This window comes from Chroicocephalus ridibundus, chromosome 2, assembly GCF_963924245.1.
Source record: "Chroicocephalus ridibundus chromosome 2, bChrRid1.1, whole genome shotgun sequence".
In the NCBI taxonomy this organism is placed as follows: domain Eukaryota; kingdom Metazoa; phylum Chordata; class Aves; order Charadriiformes; family Laridae; genus Chroicocephalus; species Chroicocephalus ridibundus.
Genome location: NC_086285.1, coordinates 133,314,637 through 133,337,060, shown reverse-complemented (window position 1 = coordinate 133,337,060; position 22,424 = coordinate 133,314,637). Strand labels below are relative to the sequence as shown.

General features: G+C 37.6%; 1 protein-coding gene across 1 annotated transcript; it reads right to left on the bottom strand.

Moving 5' to 3' along the window:
* Nucleotides 1-7,248: 7,248 nt before the first annotated feature.
* Nucleotides 7,249-21,883, bottom strand: XKR9 (XK related 9). The gene is made up of 4 exons (XM_063324017.1): nucleotides 21,750-21,883; nucleotides 18,290-18,837; nucleotides 9,003-9,226; nucleotides 7,249-7,922 (listed from the first exon to the last, which is right to left on the bottom strand). The coding sequence occupies exons 2-4, from the start codon at nucleotides 18,562-18,564 to the stop codon at nucleotides 7,285-7,287; spliced, it is 1,137 nt and encodes a 378-aa protein (XP_063180087.1). The 5' UTR covers nucleotides 18,565-18,837; nucleotides 21,750-21,883; the 3' UTR covers nucleotides 7,249-7,284.
* Nucleotides 21,884-22,424: the final 541 nt, after the last annotated feature.

The following is a 22,424-nucleotide window of genomic DNA, read 5'->3' as shown; positions in this document are numbered from 1 at the left end:
AAGTTATTAAATTCTATCTCCCATGCACAATCCCTCATTAGCGAAAAAAAAGCCAACCCTTGTGTTTTTGTGTTTTGTTTTTCTTTCTGACTGAGGAAGGCCACACCCGGCTGCTTTAATTATACTTCTAAATACATACGTATAAACATTATTTCTTTGGCTGGGAGAACATAAGTGAGAGAAGGCTTTTTGGCTTTTCATTTCTTTTTTTCAAAGGCAGGCATAAATTAGTTGCTGATAGCTACAATTGTTGTTCAAGTCTGATTATAATTATAGACATTAAATCACTAATTATAATTCTATATTCATTTTTTTCACACAATAGTCATTCTTGTTTGAAACTGCTGTGCCTATTTCTTTTTATAAAATTCCCCAGACTGTTTAACAGAACACAGTAGAAACAGACACACAACTTGAAAAATAACTTTGCTTATATTATGCTTTTTTAAAAAGCTGTTGATTACAATAACTGTTTGCCAAAGCGCAAGCTCATTAGCCTATGCAAATTCTGCTAGTGTCATTTAAGAAGTTGTTTATAAGGGGACTTCTTTCACATTATGTGGCCTTGCCTGTTTTCCCTTGTGTTTATGCAACTATGCCATTCAGCTTTGCAGACTATAAGGTCACACTCTGTTAAAATCATGTAGTCGAAGCCATGGTAGAGAATTCACTGGGGGTAAATTCCTTCCACTTTTCTCCTCAAGTGAGAAAATGTTATAGGGGCATATCAGCAATTTGCACCTAAGCAAAACCTAATATAAGTTGATAATGCATTCAACTTTAAAATACTTGAGATGGTTGCTTACTACACTGAAGACATTAATGCTAAGTTTCAGAGAAAGGTTACTTATTTCAATATGTGGTTCCGCAATGGTCCAAAGGCTTTAATAAGGCAGTCTGAAATGTTAAAGGTAAGCCATTATGCAGAAGAAGGAAATGAAATTCAAAGGATCTCAGCATCCCAGAAGTCCATGTCTATAGGAGAAAGAAGATGCATTCCCCCCATTCAGTTTTTAGCTTTTCAATGATTGAAATAGAAAACTAATATTCCTATGCTCCTACTACCAGAAATAGTCTTACTGATAATTTAATGAGGTTCTGCTACGTGTGGTAGAATCGCTATGCAAAGGGTCAGTTATATCACCTAATTTTACCTACCTAAAGTGGATCCTGTCAACGTTCCTTCTGCAGCCAATGGGAATGGGGACCTCTAAAGGAAGATTCATCATGTCCTAAATAAGTGTCAGGGTAGACAGGATGACAGTACTCTGTGTGTGATTTTTTTTTTTTTTTTCCTCTGTTGATTGTAGAGGGCCCTATGCAACTTAACATCCAACTTGAATTGATTGTGTATGGCAGAAAACGGAGATAAATACCAACCTACAAGTAAGGGTATGGATACCACTCAGATAACGCTGCCACACACTAGTGACTGCACAGACCTACATGAGGTGCTGTTTTGCTGCTTTGGAGGGCTGACAAAAGCAACTGACAGGTGACTAAACATATCCTTTTAAATCTAAGTTTAGGAATGACTATAGCCCACCAAAACACAGCCCAAAACAGTTTGGAAGAGACCTCTACTATGTAATCTTTCTGCATTGTTGTGCCTACCGTATGGCACCATTTTACAGAGCCCAGATTACAACATTGATTAATTCTCACTCTGCCTTTTCATCCAGTTCAAACAGTCTAACAGAGACCTGATGGTTTACAAAACGATCAACAGACGCAGACTCTGTCACGGCAGTGACATGTATCCCCACACAGCATAACTTCAACCAGGTAAATGCATTTCTTCCCTCAGTTGAATAATGCGATGTTCACTAAAAATGCACATCTTCGTGTAGGACAGAGTTTTGGAAAACTCCACATATAGGCATAGCAGAATTATAAAAAGCCAATGGTGTTTTCCTGAAGTCTCTCTAACTTTTATGTGAACAACCAGCCAAACTCTGATGATCAACATTTGCCGTTGAAGAGGATAAGCTGTTTTCTAGACTATGGGCTGAATATTGATGGAAAAATATCTGAAGGAAGTCAGGCCCTAAAGAAGGCAGGAGCTGAATTTCATCTTACAGTGAAAACCAAACACTTCAGGGGGGAAGAACAGATAAGACAATGCTTCTGCACAAAAATATTTGTGCTACAGTGCATGAAACATGAGTCACTGAAAGTCATGGTGTTGTATAAAAATGATATAAAAAATATATATAAATGATATAAAAATAGGATTACAGCTTGTGAACACAAGAAGTAATCCATCTCATACACTCAGCAGTAGCTAGAGAACTGCATAAAGATATTGGTCCTGCACTTCAAGGAGGACGTACATGGTCAACTGGAAGAGAAAGCAGCAGGAAGGATCATCCGTCTAGAAGACAAGGCAGACATGATTAAGTGGTTTCATGTGTTTGGCACTCAGAGAAGTCTGAGAACATGATAATGATCTTCAAATACGTTAAATACTGCTTCACAGAAGAAGGAAACCATCTGCTCTGCAAGGCAGGGAGGACAACAAGGGGCTAAGACTGCAGTACAGGGGCTGGACACAGGAGGCTTCTGACTGACAAGAGTGTGTAGATCTGGGGGACATTACATGGGACATTGGGTTTTTCAGAACCAGTTAGAAAACTTCTGCCAATAATGGCACAAGCACAGTGGTCCTCCTGTAGGACAAACTACAAAATTATGTTTGAGGTCCATTTCTGCTCTCCTACATACAATAATCACAGAGACTTAAGATCACTTATAAGTGCTGAGCAGACAAAGCACAACAGAACTTTACTACCAACTTTTTGTTGCATTCCAGTTGCCGCAGATATATATTCTTCTAAGTATTGACATCCTAGAAACCTAGACAAAGTGCCAGTAGATAACTGGATAACAAAAATGGTAATAATGATGAAGATTTTGTATTGAGATTAACGAAATAATTTAAACTAGAGTTTCTGAGGCACGAATGTGCACTTGAAACCCTTCCTATCTTTTCTTATTCTGCTCTGTTGTTTACAGCACACATAGGAACCAACACACAATCATAGGAAGGCCAGTGCAGTTTCTAGTTTCAATAGGTGTTAGCAGCGTAGGATAAGTTTGAAGCATTGCTCCCTATCCCACCAAGGCCTACATTTCACTAAGCTAATGAACAGAAGACCCACACAGTGGGAATCTTCACTGTGACTCATATTTGTTATAGCTAATTGGAGGTAAACTAAAAAAAAATTTCCAGTGAAGATGGATCCCAAGGGGTCATCTGCACTTCATTCAAATATTGGTTATGCAGGCCACGTACTTTGCTCACCTTCTGTTAAAAATCTGTAAAATGAAGTGCTAGGAAGTAGAGAAGAGCACAAAGAGGAAGAACAGGAAAATTCTTCAGCTGGAATGAATGACAAATACATGTATTGCCTCAGGTTCAGACAAGATAAGTTGTTTAACCTCTCAAAGCTTATCTTTTTTTGGAAGAATATACCCATGGTGAAAACTGTGAGCAGAATGTAGGTAAGCCTAACACCAGCTACCTTTGAGCTGTGTGCATGCTTCTATGCTGTATAATAACCATGAGAGATCATAGTTTTGAAACCGTCTTTGAGATGTAAGACTCTATGGTAGAAAAAAGAGCTTGTACTTTAATGTCTAAATATACAAAGGTTAATGTTTGGGCTAGGGGCTCTTAGAAAGAAATATGTATAGTACAAGTAACAAGCAAGAGGTGGAACTCAGTACTCTGAAGGGTTAAAATGAACTTTAGTCTTCCACCGATCACCCTCTGGTACTGTGTCTTCATAAATTTCCTCCGTTTATGGAGTGTTTTTGATGGCAGGCAATTCTTTGTTGAAAGTTAAGTGCTCTTTTATATGAATAAATAAAGAAGGCTTTGGTTTGAATGAATACATTATTTTGACAAATGTTTATTGGAAACCCAATTATGGCTTCATAAATCAGTGCTATCTGTGGTACATCAGGTGAGCTCACCAATGCCATCAAATGGCACGTTGAATATTAGTAGGATAATTAAAACAATTCTGTTGAATGCTGTCCCTCTTACCCAGGTCTGACAGTAGTCAAAACAGGAAGAAACTGTTTATTATTTTTATTTAACTTATTAAAATACTTCTTGTAAGATGTAATGGACATACTTAACAAAAAAGAAAAAAACCCATTTGTTTTCAATTTGCAGTTAGATTAAAATGACAAGGTCAGGCACAATGCATGAACTGAGTGGCAGCTGAATTTTAAGAGTAGTCGAGGAACAGGAGGGATATGTATGAAGTCTATTGTTTGAACTTTACACCTAGGTGAGACGGGGCTCTTCTTGTTTTGTCTGAAGCGGTCACTGATGATATGAAATGTGCCTAGAATCAATTCATGTGCTTCCTTGTCCTCCCTGCTACAGTGATTCTGAGTTAGAATGACCAAATTAATTAGAAGGCATTTTTTGTAAGTGTGCAAATTAAGGGAATCTAGGGAAAATCTTGAACTCAAGGTCAAGAAGAAAGGAAGGATTTTAAAGTTGAAAATAAATAAATAAAAGTCTACAAAGGACAGCCTAACAGGAATATCCATCTCTTGAGGCCCTCTGACTGATGACAGCAAAATGGAGATATTTACAACTATTTGTGGCAGGACACCAAAGATCTGTTTAAGCTTTATGAAAAGAATCTGCATGCTTTCCTAGTTTTAGGATATGGCTACACGTATATTCACTAGGATTTACAAGCATAAAATAGGGATTGAAACTTACGTAGTAGTGTTTGGTGTGTATTTGTATTAGTGTGATGTAAGCAGACACAAAGATGCCTTTCTTACCTACTCAACTTCAGTATAGCATTCCCTCAGTGGCACAGAAGAGGGAATGAGGAGACATAAGGAGAACAACAGAAGGCACCACAACATTCCATTTTTCTCCCATGAAAGAAACTGTTAACAGTTGGCCAGAGAGATGCCAATGAAATAATTTTACTTGGAATTCTTCAGCTGACTGCAAGGGGAGAAAAAAATTACCACAACAAATTTGTTTTGTTTCACTAGAAACTAACCTTCCTCCAGAGCAACTCAGGCTCCAGATTTCTGGCATCTGGCAGCATTCAGACAACCTGGAGGCCCCAAGGCTGAAACTCCCACACTAGGGCTTCTCAGAAGCTCGTATTTCCCCAGAGATCTGCTTCTCAGATAATGTACAAAGTTTGAGGTCTTCTTCCAAACAATGGTTAGACAAGATTTTGTAATTCTCTGCAAGACAGAGAGAATATTCTCCCTTTTTCACTCTACCTTACCCTAGTCCCCTCTCAGGATTTCAGATGAGCAAACAGTAAAAGTGTGGGAAGCCATATAGGAATAATCTTCACTATTTAGAATTCTATTTTTTCATAGCAAAATAAGATTACATTCAGCCTAAAATTAGGCACGCATTTTGTTGCCAAAGGCACTATCATTAGTAATAAATACTCTGTAGATAAAGGAGACAGAACTTAGGGCAATCATGGTCCATGAAGCAGGATAGAGCCTTTGGCTTTTTCTCTTTCCTAAGTAGCCTTTCCAGGGCAAACAAATCTCTTTTCCCAGAGTAAAAAGAAGTGAAGGTATTGTTTTATGTATTCATTTTAGGAAAACTATTGCTTAAGTCTCATGGATTGTGGTTTTCTATGTCTTAACTTCTGCACCCACATTCTATTTAGCCCTAAGTGGAAATGAGGGATTTTAGAAGTAAATTCTTCTTACTATGCCATTTTTTCACATGTATCCTCAGAAAGGCAGACCATTCAGTCCAAGCTATGCACTTAGAAATTAATTTCCTTGAATAGGATTAAGGAGATGTAAGTGGTTGGCCTGGTAAAGAGAACTATGGAACTGCAACAGGAAAGAAACACATTTAGAAACTTCCCGGAGCTCTGCTAAGGCTGGAAGGGTAACAAGAAAAAGGCAGCCTGCAGTCCATGGACTTGAAGCAAAAGGTACGAGACACACCTCTTCAGCACTCTAATTATCAATCAAAGCATCAGCCCTTTCCCCAAAGTCTCAGGGATATTTGCTGTCAATCAATAATGCTAACAGATTTGGTTCCTGGCAAAGTTTATCAGTTTTTCTTATCTCTAGGCTCTTTTCTCAAACCGTTTCTTCCCTTTGCCTGTGGCTACTCTAACTGCAAATGTGAATTATTGGAAGGGGAAAGGAGGGGAGGGGAAAAGCCCCAGTTTTCATAATTCAGATTTAAAACCCAGCAGCTCTGAAAGACTTCCCCTTAGATTTTATTTCTGAAGAAGCTGTGGCTATCAACCTTATTTCCTTTGCTGTTGATTATAATTTCAACACAGGACTTAAATGTTGTCTAATTTCACGCTGCCTTTTGCCAAAAAGTCTTGATGGACAAGCTGGTTATTCCATCATTTCCCAGCCCCTGTGAGTTCACTGCATCAGAACAGTTGCTTCTCTCTTCTCCAGTGACAAATACAAAAGCTGCACTACTGCATAGCCCCCGGCATTTAAGGGTCTCATTTAAGAGCTCAAAGGAGAGGAAAGCTTCAAGGAAGATAGTTCTTCCTTTATATGCAAGACTCCTGTAGCCATCTATAAATCACTTAGGCTGCTATTATAATCCAGAACAACAAGCTGGCATCACCCCTAAGTACAGAAGGTTGTGTGAAAGATTAGCAGAACAAAAACAATAAAGGAGCTATTAAAACACCTAGAAGATAAAATGTTTGAAAATATCTCCCTAGATCTCCTTGTGGCAAGACAGTGATTGAGCCATAAATCAAAGCTATTCTTCTTCAGGGGATATTTAGGGAGAAGACAGTATGGTTTGTCACTATGCTCATCTAAAGAACTGCAGCTCTTACACTAATGGGGAGAAGCAGAGATAACCGATCACTGCCCTCAATTATTTCAAATACACTCCTCTTTCCTCCCAGCAAGAAAAGAAAAGCGAGCTTTATTTTTAACATCAATGTAAATGAACAGAATATGTTTTTAATGCTAGCTTTCATTTGAATAACTTTTAGCTTTTCCTGTTTTATTTGCATTGATAAAAACCAAAACAGTGAATTATGTTGGACGGATAGATTAAATTTCTTCTTTTCCAAAGTAACTTTGACACGCACATAGAGAAATACTCATGTTCTAAACACTTCGTACAGCATCACAGAAAGCCATAGTTATTCAGAGCCAATAACTCTGGTCCATTATGTACTACTCAGTGATGATACATGAGAAACAATGATAGAGAAACAGACTGTCCAGCAAGTATTTGCTTTGAAGTCCACACAAAAAAATCTATACTGTTCATTGCATTATGAAATTTTGAAACCTGCCAATTTCCACTCTTTGTCCTGCCTCTCCATCAACTTCATCTGAATATTCCTGTGGTCTGCAATAAGCAGTGGGATGAAAATGCCTATAATAAACAATAAGAAAAATAATACCTAACACCAGACTAAGAATAGTTAGGATACTCACAATTGTAAAATGTATGTCCTTGATGATGGAAGGTTTCCAAAACATATAAACAGACAAAATACCTAGAGTTACAACAGTGTGAGTGGCATAATAAATAGAAATGCAAACTTTTGTTTTTCTCCCTTTTATGTTAAAAAAGGTAAAAATTAGAATTATTCCAACAACAGTTCTGTACAGATATTCCATCTTCTTAGATTTGCAAAATGTCGTATGTTGTTTCAAAACCCAGGTGAAGCCACAGATCCAAAGAAATATCAGCAGAATTACAGAACTTCTAACACTTAGTAGAGTGATCAGTGAAATACTGAGTATCCAAGAAGTGATGGTAAGCAGTTTGTAGAAGAGATACACTAACTTTGGAAGCACATGAAATTCAGCTTTATCAGGCAGAGATGTTCGTAATGATATCTGATAATCAACCGTTGAAATGGAGATACCACAAAAAGACATAATAATGGCAGCATCTAAACAAATGCAAGGAAAAATGTTAGACTGAAGAAAAAGATACTTATTTTACGTTATAATTTCTGAATGAAGTTGTGGACAAGTTCATGCTTTCTTAACATGTTCTCTATACCAATTTTATATTTCATCTGCTCCTGAACAAGTCACCTTAATTTTAAGGCTCAGTTTAATTACCTAAATCTAGGCATCTAATGCTGTCTGGTATGCCTATGTTATCCTGCCCCGTCTCTGGCCATTGATGGTCTTGCCAAAGTTATGTGTCATATTTGCCATCTCCATACACAGATGACTTAGAAATTTCCAAAGTGTTGCAAAAAGCCCATAAAAACTTAAGTTTCAGCAACTGATATTGACTCTGGGGTGTCTATAATGTAGAAATCTGTAACTAAGAGTTGACACTTCACATGGTCATATTTAAGATGAGATTCATCTGACCATTTTATCCGAGTACCTATTGACTTCATGGACTATAAAGGAACACTAGACAACAGGGTCTCTCCATTTGGCTAGATAAATTCCAACCCTGAGTCAGTTAATGTCTTGCCAGTAATGGTGCTAGTCTTAGATCTGGAAATGGTACAGCTTCTGTCTTGCTTCTGAAGTTGAACCCGTACCTCTTCATCATATTGCATTCTGCCATGCTGGCATATCCTTAGGTGTTTTTTGACTCTCTCCCTCATCTGTATCATGTGGATGATGGTAGTAACAGCTCACAGAGCTGCTCTAAATACATTACTGATTTCAAGATTCCCTGTTAGTAGTTTTAAAAGAAACTGTAAGCAAAAGCACACAAAACAAATTGCTCTGAAAATTATATACTAATTGTATTCAATAGCTTATATTCAAGTTATGTATCATTATGTTTCTATTAGATATTATGACTTGCTATAGTGAAATCTTCCTTCTCATGGATTTAAGAGAATGGACCATCTACTAGACAGAAATTCTAACTAAACGCAGAGTAATTATACATTGGAGTGTATGTTTTCCAAGGTATGTTTAAAATGTTATCCAATCACATGAGTTATCCTTTTAGGTAAGATACTCAACTTGAAAATTAAGGAGAAAGGCAGACTCACATTGATAGCTATTATTTTTGCCATGTTCCATGAGGATGTAAATTTGGACAAAAAGCTGTGGTGTGGTCTCAAGAAAAGTCTTGAACACTCTGAGCATGTTAATATCAGTCACTGCATCAACGGATTTTTTTTGAATATAGTCGGGAGGGTCTGTTTCTGATGCATCTCTGATGCTGTTTTGTTTAAATGCAGCTTGACAGCCATACTTCAAAGCAAACCAATACCTGTAAAAAAAGGAGTCTTGATTAGACAGCACTTTTAAAAGCACAACTCAATGAAACAACATAGCCTAACAACATTTTCTCCCATTTTATTGTCCATTCACATTTTATCTTGAAATGTAATCCAGCACCTTCCACTAAGATAAAATTTAGTAAAATATGTCTGGTATCAGTGATATCAGGTAACCATTTATGACCAGTGATACCAACACAATATAAAAACTACTAGAACAGAATGAAACTTGCCTGAATAAAGACTACAAGTTTTATTTTGATAGGTTCTTATTTCTTTAAAAGTGCCGCATTTCTGAAAATTCCCTTAGCATCTCTTCTCAGTCTCTCTTTGAGATACTCATTCACTTTCTTTGTATCATTTTAAGGGTATTAGTGAATATCCAGCTGTGAACACCCATGTCTATATAAGTAAGTAAATATAGATCTATAAGCCCCAAGGATAATATCTGATGATATTATCATATGAAACATACAACAGGCTTTAAAAAAAAATCATTACATTGTTATTGTCTAAATACTCTGGAATACTTTCAGAAAATTATTTTCAAGACACCTGTGTTCCTGGGTTGACAGATTCTATTAATAATCCGTATGGTTTTACATGAAGAAGCCATCTGCCTTGGCAAATGGGTGGACCTGACTGACTTTTAGAACAGTTCTGGTTTATTTTCAATTAAGCCTAAATGAACATTTCCTCTAAAAGAGTGGTAAATGCAAAGACACACGTAATTCGTTAGTCACAATGGTGTGCATTCTGTGTGGTAAAGAACTTTTTCTCTTCAGGATCTCTCTAATGCTTTGCTTAGAGATAAACAAAACCTAGCTCATTTTCAAGACTTTTGCTTCAGGCCTGGAGGTGGACATAGAACTTCAGAAGGGAGAGAACGCTTAAGTTTTGATTAAAAACCATTTTGATAATTAAGGGAGGAACCAGCTACTGTACATGGTAATCTTTACAGCTGTGTTTAGGAAAACAGAATGGTGGCTACCACCTGATGTAGGACCAGTACTCCTGCTGCTGAAAATTATAGTATTTCCGCTGTCCCTAATGGACTCACACAGAGAGCCCTAGTGAATGATCTCACTTATTGCTCTAGTGCTTGGGAAACCAAGGGACATAGGTAATCCTCCTTTGTATAACAGATTAAATGGGGCAATTCCCGAACAACAGGTTTTCACAGATAAAGACCTCTTTCCAGTTGAACTGTTCAGGAGCAAAGAGAGAATCTTTTGGAACTAGTCAACAAATTAAAGCAGGGAGAAGTACCCTCATAAGTATGCATGTAAATCGCATCTCGAAGCAAAGCAACGCTTGCTCTCTTCTGCTGTTTACTTGACTTCCAGTGGTCAGTAACACTGGCTGTGCAGACTGCAGACTAAGCCTTGTAACTCTGCAGCATAAGCTTTGCAAAGCTTCAGGACTGAGGCTTATCAGACTTGTTCTGTTTGAAGTTTTCTTGACCGGACTGTGACTTTATTTTACTTGGTTTACTTTGGATTTTCTGCAGAAAAATGGGTAACAGTAACAAGCAGATATTCTGTATTGATTGCAAAATTTATGACAGGCATGATGATATTGAATAGAGAAATAATAGTTCTGGTATGATAGCAGAGGTCCTGAGATGTGAAGACGCAGGATGCAGTGTAGAAGAGTACATGGGTTGGATGATAAGGGATGGCTTGGCACTGGAGATTCCACAGCTACAAACAACTGACCAGTGGTCACTTACAGAAATGCAGACCTGGAGCTGGATGAAACTAGTTTGGATGTAACATGAAGCTGCAGAGAAGTAAGAGAAAGCAAACTCTGACAGTGTGTTAGCAAACACACAAAAAAGACCCACAGTGGATCCTAAGGGTGAAGAAGAAACCATCAACATGAACACCACGTTCCTCCCAGCAAGACTCCAGACACTGTAACAACTTTTTAATACCCACACACCAGAATGAAACTGCTGACATTAGGACCCAGAGGAGCACAAAAACGGTGAACAAAGCACAAGGAAAAGGAATAGGAACAAAGAAATATGTGTGCAAACAATTTTAACTGTATTAATATTACTGAAACTTTTTATGCATAGAGGTATTATTTCTTTTCCTGTAATAAAAGATCTAGACTAATAATGATTCTTGGAATCAACTGTTATGATTTCACTTATACCAATAATAAGTTCTTGGCTTTATAGGTATATAAATCCTGTGTGTTTGCCCATAAACAGGATTTTGAGCATAACAGCTTTCAGACATCACTTTCAAGACTGTTTCTGCCTATTCAGTTCCCAGATGTCTTGAGCTTCCAATATTCTTCTCCAATGAACCTATTTTGACTATAACTAGCAAACAAGGACAACAAAAGCATTCCTTTTTCAAGAAAACTCACTGTTATTCAGCTAACTTACCTAGCACTACAAACATCTTCCCCTTAACAGAAGAATTTATATGATTCTGTAATTTAGTCTGTTGGATTATGAAGATTACATCATTCATTCATTCAGATCTATTTTCTTGAGAAATCAAGCAGAACACCACAGACCATCACTTGGTTATCTTACACAGGTGTACAAACCTGCAAACATGCAGGCCGAGAAAGGCAAGGTCCTATGCCTTAAGTTGCCTCCCACTTCCATTCCCTAAGGCTGCATCTGAGATGACTTCAAGATTCATGCTGAAGGGTTGCAGGTTCCTGTTTCCCTGATTGTCCACAGGATCATATGTACTACAGACCCCATGAAACCCATGTAGTTGCATTTCCTTTACATAGAAAATATGGAGCAGCAGATCATTACACACCCAGATCTCACAGAATCATCTCATCCCAATATGACATTGGAGCACAGCCCCCTTCTGCTTACAAAGGGAGCTAGGAAGAATTCCTGGCTCCTCCAGGTGTTGAAAGTTTTACCATCTTTAAAGATGAATCCTTTGACCACAGGGGACACAGTGTCAGGAGTCCTTCCAGAGCTACAAGTGAGGCAGCTGGGATTTGCAGGTCCTGGGTTAAGTGTGTGCTAAAGGAACTGTGACTTATTCCCTGGAAGGTTAAGCCTGTCGACCATACAAGTGAGAATTCCCCAGGACTGCAACCTGTAGTAGGTGTGGCGCAGTTACGTTACTACTGAGAAGCCTTAGAGGAAGGTCCCTGGCTCTCCTCCTTGCAGAGACTCATAGACAGTACCCCTCTCATTCAGGCCATACATTGATTCCGTGAGCTGCCTCTAGATCCATTATTTACTCCCAAAGGAAACTGTTTTCCACTTTTATGTTTTTGTGTATTTATCTTACTGTTCCCTGAATAAGCAAAGAACTGAACTGTTTGGCATGACATCTATACCATTTTCAGTTTATAAAACAATTAGGATTCAAAAACATCTGGTTCTTGCATCTGAGATGTAAACATCTGGAGAGTTTGCAATGTTTTCAAGAAAAAACAATTCGGTAGACTGATTCGTTAGTTGTCCATGGACTCATTCACCAGAGCCTGCGTTTGTCCAAGCAGCAAGCAGTGGAAACCAGCTGCACAAATTTCGAGCTGCAGAGCTCACGGCTGAGAAGGCAGATGACAGACCAGGCAAGAACCAGACATGTTGTAAAAGGAATATTTCAGCTGGATACACACTTGAAATCATTTGCCAGTTTTCGGAAGCATACTCCTTCTGATTATACTAGATTTATATTGTTATAAGATGGTATGCTACAGTATTTTTCACTAGTTGTAGTGATTTCAGTCAGTCCACTTCTGACTTTGAATACTGTATAAAATACATTGGTTTTTTCTAGAAAAGTCCAAATACTTCCATTGCTCTTTGACTGTGTACTAAGTGAAGTGGTATTCCCTGAGCTCCTCATGCCTATGTCACTTACTGGAGGTCACTGTGACAAATCTTTTACCCTTTAAGAGTATTTCCCATCTACCCATTTGGCATGCAATATTTCAACAATTTAGGAAGGGCCCATGGCCAACTTTGAGGCCTAACATTGGACAACTGCATTCACAGCCAAGGGTAAAGTTCAGTCTGTGCTAAGGGATAGATCAGACTCAATTTTTCTTCTTTATCATGCCCACGGCTCACCTAAGCACTGTGCCTGCTATGAACCTATCATATTCTTGTACTACTATATCTATTGCCATAGCAGCTCCATGTTTCAATTTTCATAAACTGAAAAAGGCCCTTAAAAAGACAATTCAACAGGAATAAAAATACATTAATTACAAGTATTGGATTGGTTATGTATTTTATGTAGACATACATCTTAAACTGAAGGTGAGATGGGTATCGGTACTGTGTCATTCATACAGATAAATGCAGGCTTGCCATTTACTTGTTCTCCCTCTAAACTCATTAAAGAGTATCTTTTTTTCATTAATCCTGGGTATATAAACTACTTGGAAGCCAACGGAGAAAAAAATCACAATTTCTTTACAACTGGAATTGTCACATGTGAATAGTAAAGAATTATCAGTGTTTCTAAATCTTATATTCACTTTGATAGAAGAAAAAAAATAAGTCTTCTGACTTTGTACTGTTGTTTTGTAGAGAACTCAGATGATAGGACTCCTACTTGTTATAAACACTTATTGAAACACAGCTCCACTGTTCTTGAAACGCTTCCACATTTTCATGATCGTTTCATAAGGGATGAAGTTTGCTCCTGGTCTCCTGCAAAATTAGGAAGACTTCGTCTCTCCAAGCATGACTGGGAATTCACAGAGGTGACAGCTACTTGCTTTTGTTGCTTCACAGCCTTCACATGTCACAGGCAAACTGCCAGTGCTTCCACGTCACCTGCTTTCCCTCAGATTTCCACTGAGGGCTTTCCACCACAATCCCAGTACTACACTTCACGTCCCATCTCATCAAACTACACTGATAAAGATTTGGGTGCCATTTAGAAATTCATGTGGGGAAGGTGTGAGAGAGACCTGGCAGCAATGATTGTCCCTTCTAAATTCTGGTCACGCAGTCACAGTATGCAGCATCGCATAAATTGTTAATCAAAGAAAAATTACTCTCTGCTGCATGTTAAATTTAATCTTCTAAGCGTAGAAAGGCTTGGATTAAGTCCATGAAATTGATGCAACAGGATAGTAAATTTATATTAAGAAAATATGTAGGTTACATATTATTATGTAACCTCCAACTCACTTAAAGCAGAATTACAAACTTTCCACTTTTAATTGACTCTCTGTACCTCACTGACTTGGTATCTTAAATACCTTTCTATGTATTTTGTCCTGTGGAACTCCTTGTTATACACATAAATTGCTAGAGGCATGTTACCAGCTTCAGTCCTCATTTTTGATCCATTCTTGGCCTGGATGTGACTTCAGAGGTGCTAAATCTGCACCAGTATAAAGTGAGTATCACCTATCTTGAATGAATTTTTCTCATCGCTTTTTAAAAAACCTGTAATGAAAAAATCCCAGGTTCAGCAAAGCACTCGCATTTCCTCTGATGTCTCATGGATTTAGAATTCATCTTTGCAAAAAAAAAATCTTTTTCATCTGCTCCTGTTCAAAGATGCAAGACATCTTGAGGCTACCTTTAAGCACCAAGAGACACAATAGCAGCTCTCCGTATCACCATGTCTGCTGCCTGTATGGTCTTCTATTCTGACACTAAAGGTTATTAATTGCTAAAATTAAGTCTTCCTCAGGTGTCCTCAACTGATGCTGCAAACTGCTACACATCAGTGGACTCCAGAATTTATATGGTGCCCCAGGGAAATGTCCTCTTTTTCCACATTCACTGACTGCATTATTGTCTTAATGTTGACTGTTCTGCTGCAGTCTGTTCTCAATTCTGCCAACATCTGTGTGACCCATTTAAATGGGTCAGGCTGAAAATAATTTTAGTCAGGATAGCTAAGATACACTTTACCAACTTAATTTTGCTCCTTGCAGAGAATAACATTTCATATGAAATATAATTACAGGTCTACATTCTTTCCATTAAAGTAAACTAAAGCCTTATCAGATATGAAAGCATTTTACTTTCTTTTTTTCTCTCTTTTTAGTATATATATGTATGTAAGTGTATACACACATATTATTTCCATATTTATTGCTCAGCATTGGTGGTGTGGTAACATAACCAGACTGAATCCCATTGTGCTGTGCACTGTACAAACATAACACAATGAAGTCCCCTGTTTCAAAGATGGAGCAAGAGGTGCAAAAGACATATGACAGAGGGAAGCAGGGAAGAGAGAAAGAGAGAGAGAGAGAGAGAAAGAGAGAGAGAGAGAGAAAGAGAGAGAGAGAGAAAGAGAGAGAGAAAGAGAGAGAGAGAAAAAGAGAGGGAGAAAGAGAGAGAGAGAGAGAAAGAGAGAAAGAGAGAGAAAGAGAGAGAGAGAAAGAGAGAGAGAGAGAAAGAGAGAGAGAGAAAGAGAGAGAGGGAGAAAGAGAGAGAGAGAGAAAGAGAGAGAGAGAAAGAGAGAAAGAGAGGGAGAAAGAGAGAGAGAGAGAAAGAGAGAGAGAAAGAGAGAAAGAGAGAGAAAGAGAGAGAAAGAGAGAGAGAGAGGAGGGAGGGAGGGAGGAAGATAATTTGGTAAAGTGTATTCACATCTTATAATTTCAGGCATCCTACATTCACTGGCCAAGTCGTATTTACTGGCTAGGCCCTTATTTTCCTCTGTAGTTATTGGAAAATATAGGTTCCTGCCCCAGAGGAACTTTTGGAAAAGCTCACCTTAATAAGTATGACCTGACTCCTGACAAAATCTATTTTTATGCATTGACTATAGTGATAAGCCTGAAAGGCTCATTGTCTAAACTAACCAGATAAATTACATGACTAAGAGGGAGGATAGGAGGGAGTTGTACGTGGATACGCCTAAGAAAACACACATATAATGGGAAGTACATAATAGTTGATCACAAAGGTACAAGCACAGATGTCAGCTTGCTGTTATCAACTTATACTTTACAGTATACATTATCACACTCCTGAATTTTGAGGAGTGGCTGAAAGAACTTTGTAATTTATACGTATCAACTTGGAAACAATTTTTCAAGCATAAGAGGCAGCATAGGAGAAAATATCATTCGTGCAATAAAGAACAGGTAACCAAGATGACAACACTGTCAGTGCAAACGGCACAATTATGTTTACTAGATAATAAGTAACTCAGAGAAGATGGGGCTAATTCTGTGAAGGAAGCTTCAAAAATTATAGAAATTCATGGTAAGAGGTATTCATTGGAAAGGGTATGAGTTCAGGTAAACCCAAGTTTCATGGGTTACCTTAGATGAAGGTAATCCATGAAGATTTGCCCGTAAAAGCAGCATTTTGATTGGATACAAATGCCAAATCAAGATTACAGTATCTAGAGTTGTGGATGATCAGAGCTTGGATCTGAATTCTGAAAGTCTGTGTTGAAATGTGATATCTGTTTTTCTGATGATACAAAACTGTGAAAGGTGAGGCCTTAGTGATAGGCACCAATCAGCAGGAAATTTTAGGGGTAACCTGGGAGTGTAAAAAGCCAAAGGTGAAACCAGAATTAGAATCCTGAACAGATTACAGAGAATGAGGCCATGGAAGAAAAAGGGGGAGAAGGGATTGTTTTGGCCAGACATTAAAAAAAGTGGCTTCCGCCATTCTACACTGTGGTTACTGGCTCAACAATTATCAACAGTGATCAGAAAAAGAGGTCATGGCTTTAATTTCTTTTGGAAGAAACGAACTCAGGGGGGCAGGTTTATAAGTCACGAGCACAAGAATGGCACTCCCAGCCATACCTGAATCTGAAAAGCCTTGGGGACAGACAAAAAAAGGAGAGTGCCACGCTGGGCCCTGAGACATCCCCTCTAAAAAGCAGAAACTAGTAGAGTCCCTGTGGCCAGGTGTTGGTATATCTCATATGAACCAACCCATGTCCACGGATCTGGTTAGTAAATAAGAAACCATCCAGAAAAACTGAAGAGGGATTTTCTTTTTTTTCAAAATGTAGTATTTCTAAGCTTTTCTAATAACTGACACCAGAAAAATTAAGGCTGTTAGTAAATACTCCTCTGTGAAGTCTAAAACTTCAGGACTGTAAAGGAGGAGGAGCAGGAAAGTAAAGCTGATGTACAAAAGGACAAAGAATATTGAGAAGCAAAAGTGAATTGTGACACTTAAATCTCCATCCTTTCCCTTAATCCATGATAACATCAAATGAATAAAACATGTGTGTGAGGGGAATTTTAACATTGGCATAAATATATCTTTCAGCACTGCCTGTAAAGGAGGCATTTGAAATAAGTATTTTATTAAGTGCCTCCAATAAGTCTATATTCGCTCATGTTTCTTGCATGCAGCATACCCAAAATAATTAAAATTCAAGACTTTTCGCCAACACCTTTCACCTTGGTTTTAAAATGGAAGTAAAATCTGGGCACAAATGATCTCTATAATAAGAATGATAATGATCATTTTATAGCAAAGCCACCACAGAATGTTAAGCATATGGTCTCTTCAACTATTCCTGGACACGTGCCTTTCAGCAAACAAAGGTTCCTGTCACCATTAACTCAGTACCTGCAGGAAGTACTGCTGCAAGTATTCTTACTAACTATTCAACTATTAATTTCTCTCCCGATCTTGGTGGGTTTTCTACATATGGTTGGGCTTTCAGGTTCCAAAATTACCTCTTACTTCAGCTGTCTCACCTGCTTAGTGTAATCAAATTAATTCCCTTCTTAACATCATTTTAAAAACTTAGATTTATCAGTTACAATAGTATTACTCTGTAAAGCAGGCATTTTTATTAAGCATGCCCTATCAAAAGGCTAATGAACCAAATAGAATTAGGCTGTGAATGATAAAAATTATTACTTACAGGTAAAATGAAATATCTACATTTCCACCAAAACCTGACATAATTTACCCCTGGCATACGTAGACAAAAGTCCTTTTGCTTACATGGAGCAATAAATGCCAAGGACAGAAGTGGTCTTGTCCCTGAAGCCATATTAAGCATTTCTTAATAAACTGTCTTAAGCACTTCTTAATAAACTGTCTTGCAATATGATTTCTCATTTTAAAATAAATTTTAAAATGTGCTTACCTTATAAAAATTCCACACTGAAAGACATGAACGAGAAAAATCCATTTCAGCTTCGCGGTATTAGTACCTTCCCAGTCATTTTTAAACCACTCATAACTAAATATCTGAGTTATTAATGATGAAAGACCTCTAAAACACAGTATCAATATACTCCAAGAATATTGACCTTGACAGAAATATTTACTAGCTACCCAGAAGTCCACTCCAATATCAACTACATAAATTATAATTCCACCAACTAAAAAAATAAAATTCTGCTTAGTAAATTTCATCATGCATTAGACTGTCACTGTTGTCACTCTCTCCTCACTTCATGCAAAGGAAAGTCAAAATCAATCTAAATCTACAATGGAGTCTTTGTCCTGATGATACCACCTCCTCATAGAAAATAAAATTGGGTTATGCATTTTTATTATGGCAAAGGTACTTGCATTTTTCTGGATTCTTGATTTAAATATTAAATTAACTGCACTGATACACATCTATTCTGGAAAAGATAAATGTAAATTGTCTTTTTAATTGCTGGACTCATTCTTCATTACTGGTTCCTAAAACGAAGAAGAAAAACAGAAGATCAGCAGAAACAATATTTTCTTTTACAGTATTACACAGCAATTCACATGAGCATTTAAACAAGCAAGTACAAAATGCAGAATGTACTGAGATATCTGTGAACAATCAGTCCAAGAGAAGCTGCACCTCTGAACCTGCTGAGGTCACCCACTTTCCCAACCACAGCGACTCTCCACTTACCAAACAGCTATTGAGATAATTCCTAATAGTTGCAAAATACTAAGAAACAAGATTACCTCTACCAGCTTTTAAAACCAGTTTATGGAAAAAAGGATTGATTCCTTCCCAGAACTTTCTGAGCTTCTGAGCTATCCTCCCTTACTGTGCGCAGCACAAAACACTGAGAAAACTCCTGTCTTGAGTACACACCGTTGTATCAGAGTACACATCATTATGTCATTTCCAACTGTGTTACTGCATTTGTGTGCATATATCTAGTGGTTTTATCATTTCTCTTTGTTTTTCCATACGCAGCAAGAAAGTACTGAATAGGATTGCAGCTCTCCTGTTAGTGACGTGTAAGGAGCCAGACCTGAACCAGCCTACACCTCTTTGGGAAATGTCTCCCAAGCTGTGTGAGTAATAGCTAAACACAGATGACCTAACCACATATTCTGCTACAGACCGAATTAATTCGCAGTTCAAACTACATTTACATTGCCTAACACTGCAAGGATTCTTGTGACCTCTTTAAGTAGTCCTTACATATCTTTGCTCTGTAGATCTGTGGCATTTGTCAGGTGAAACAGAAAAGCTATAAAGCAGTACATTCTTTGTCTCATTCATTTCCACCTTTGCAAAGCTATAAACATGAAAATTATGAAGTCCCTTATTTCATCTGCATATCTTAGGAAAAAGCTACTGTCAGCAATCCCAAAGGATGGGATGCAGGGCATGCCAAAGCACTGGGTTTGGGCTAGTGCCACCACCAAACAGCAGCAGACAATACACAGGGAAAAGCCACACTAGGGAACTCAGAGCAGAGGCAAAGCATGCAGAGGCAGGCCTCCTTTGGATTTTTGTGTATTTAGGCATGCTGCCACAGAGGAATGAAATGAGACAATTGGTTAATATCCCATGAACAAAGCTTTTGAAAGCTAATGGCTATTCTTCACTTGTGTTGACTGAGCTAGTCTACACTGTGACCCAGGTACAAATCCCAAAAAGAGAACTTAAGCTTTTAATTTCCTAATGAAGACAAGTGGGAACATAACAGCCTACAAAGATGCTGGGTGTCTAAACATTATTTTTTGGATGTGGGCCTTAGCTATTTCTAGCTTCTTGTTCTATCTCCTACTTAGGTTTCATGTCCTGGCCCCAAAGAGGTCAGAAAGATCAGGCAATCTTACAGCTGGGATAGCTGTAACCCTTTCACTATTCTTTCCTATCCTCTCCAATAAAATACCACTAATCTCTTTCAAATCACTAATGCAATTTATATCCAATTCACAGTCAGATTCAGGGAAGTGGATTTCGGTACAAAGTCCAGCATAAACTGAACTTTATGTTTACAAATGTTTCATATCTGAAAACTTGTGTGAAGCAACTTAAGAGTTTATTATTAGGGTTCATTTCCCTGCCCGTGGCAGGCGTGTTGGAACTAGATGATCTTTACGGTCCCTTCCAAACCAAACCATCCTATGATTCTGTGATTCTATGATTTATTCAAGAAAATTCCAAAGGAAACTGTATTTACTCTATATAAGAACATCATGTCATTCTGCAACCCGATGTACCACCTTTGACAAGCTGTATCCTTTTTTTTGTGACAAGAACATTATGCATGCTTTTTAGAACAGATTCAAAAAAACACCCAAAAACCCAAACAGGTTCACTATTTGACTGTTGCAGGAAACACAACAGTAAAAGGTAAGTCAATGACTGAATCCAAACAGAAAGTTCTTTGGATAGGCAATTTATTGCCGAAGCAGGCAGTATACCAAGGTTCACATTTAATGAGTAATACTGTACTACACATTTGAGTGGCAAGGAGTGGCAAGCCTCTAATTTTGTACCTGAAATGAATACACAGGGTAACTGGATTCCTCCCTCTTCACAACCTCCCTATCCTTTTGTATCTCAGCACTTCACAAAGAAGAATTATCTTATTATCATATAATCCCAAATAAGAAAGGAAGTTTTACAGGCTATGTCCAGACTCCTCTGAAACAACAGCATGAAGAGTAGCTGTGAGTCAAGTGATTTCTTCTTCTGACACACATACTGTTCAATCTGCTCACATGCTGGCAGCCTGCAGACCTGTCTGGGCATCTTGGTGGTATATAAAGGCATCAGGTAAACTGAGATAAATGAGGAGCCACACATTACCAAAAATGTCAGCTTGCTCACAGTCTCATAATTAACTTGAATAAGGAATCTAGTCTTGTAAGAGCCTTGGAATGGCTGGTAAGACACAGTGTTTACATTGTGCTCATGGTAACTTAAAAAAAAAAAAAAATCTATCAGAGACTCACAAATCTGTATTCCTGAATGCCCAATGTCTTAATTTCAAGCCCAGGCACAAATGCCTGCTCACAGGTTAACATGAAATCTCTCTTGAAGATCTCAGCCCTTAATATCCTCTATATTGTATGCATGGTAGCACTCCAAAGAGCACCATGGTCTCATGTACGAGCTGGGGTATCATTAAGTGCCACAACAGAGTCTTATATCACTCAGAATTATATTGCCCCCAGTCTTATTAAACATATGAGATCTAACATGACAGGAGCAAGAAGAGTAAAGTGTCTATCAGCCAACATAAATATAAGCCTTCTCTAAAAACTAACATACTTTTACAGAATCATTTTGGGATAAAGCAGAAACAATAAAATGTGATTCAGTTCTCACAATACATTTAAAATGTTATTACAAAATGCAGACTTACCTTTATACTGGGCATGGAGAGAGATTTTTCACTTTAAAAAAATGTAGATCTGCATATTCGCAGGTTTCCCATCCACACCTTTACAGGATTTGCAATCCAAGAAAAGTTAAAGGGCTTACTGATATAACAGAAACTGAAACAAAAATCATATGGAAACCATGTGACACAGTTAATGATTTGCTACCTGTCAAGAACTGACATTCTTATGACTACATTATAAAAATTCTATTCTAAAAATTCAGTTTAGAAGTCCTTGGCCATATTTAATATTAAATTTAATATATCATAAAATTCCCTTAAATAAATTAATTTCACACTTTATTCCATAAAAGTAAAGAAAAAAAAAAGAGTATCATTTTCCCTCTGTATGTTTATATATCTGTGCATGCATCTTCAAACTTAGATTTTAGTTTGTTAGACCTGTAGAGCAAAAGCCAATAGATATTTATGGAAATATATATGTGTATATGTGTGTGTTTATATGTATGTGTTTGTACATATTCATTTATTTATTTGTATACACAATTATATATCTGAAAGACTTACGAAAAAAGAACAATCTTTTTTGGCTATAGTTGAAAACTATTGTACAATGCATTTTAAAATATGTACAAAAACCTTTTCTGTGTAATGATACATGAAGGGACAGCATGTGTCCAAGGGCAAGTTATTAAA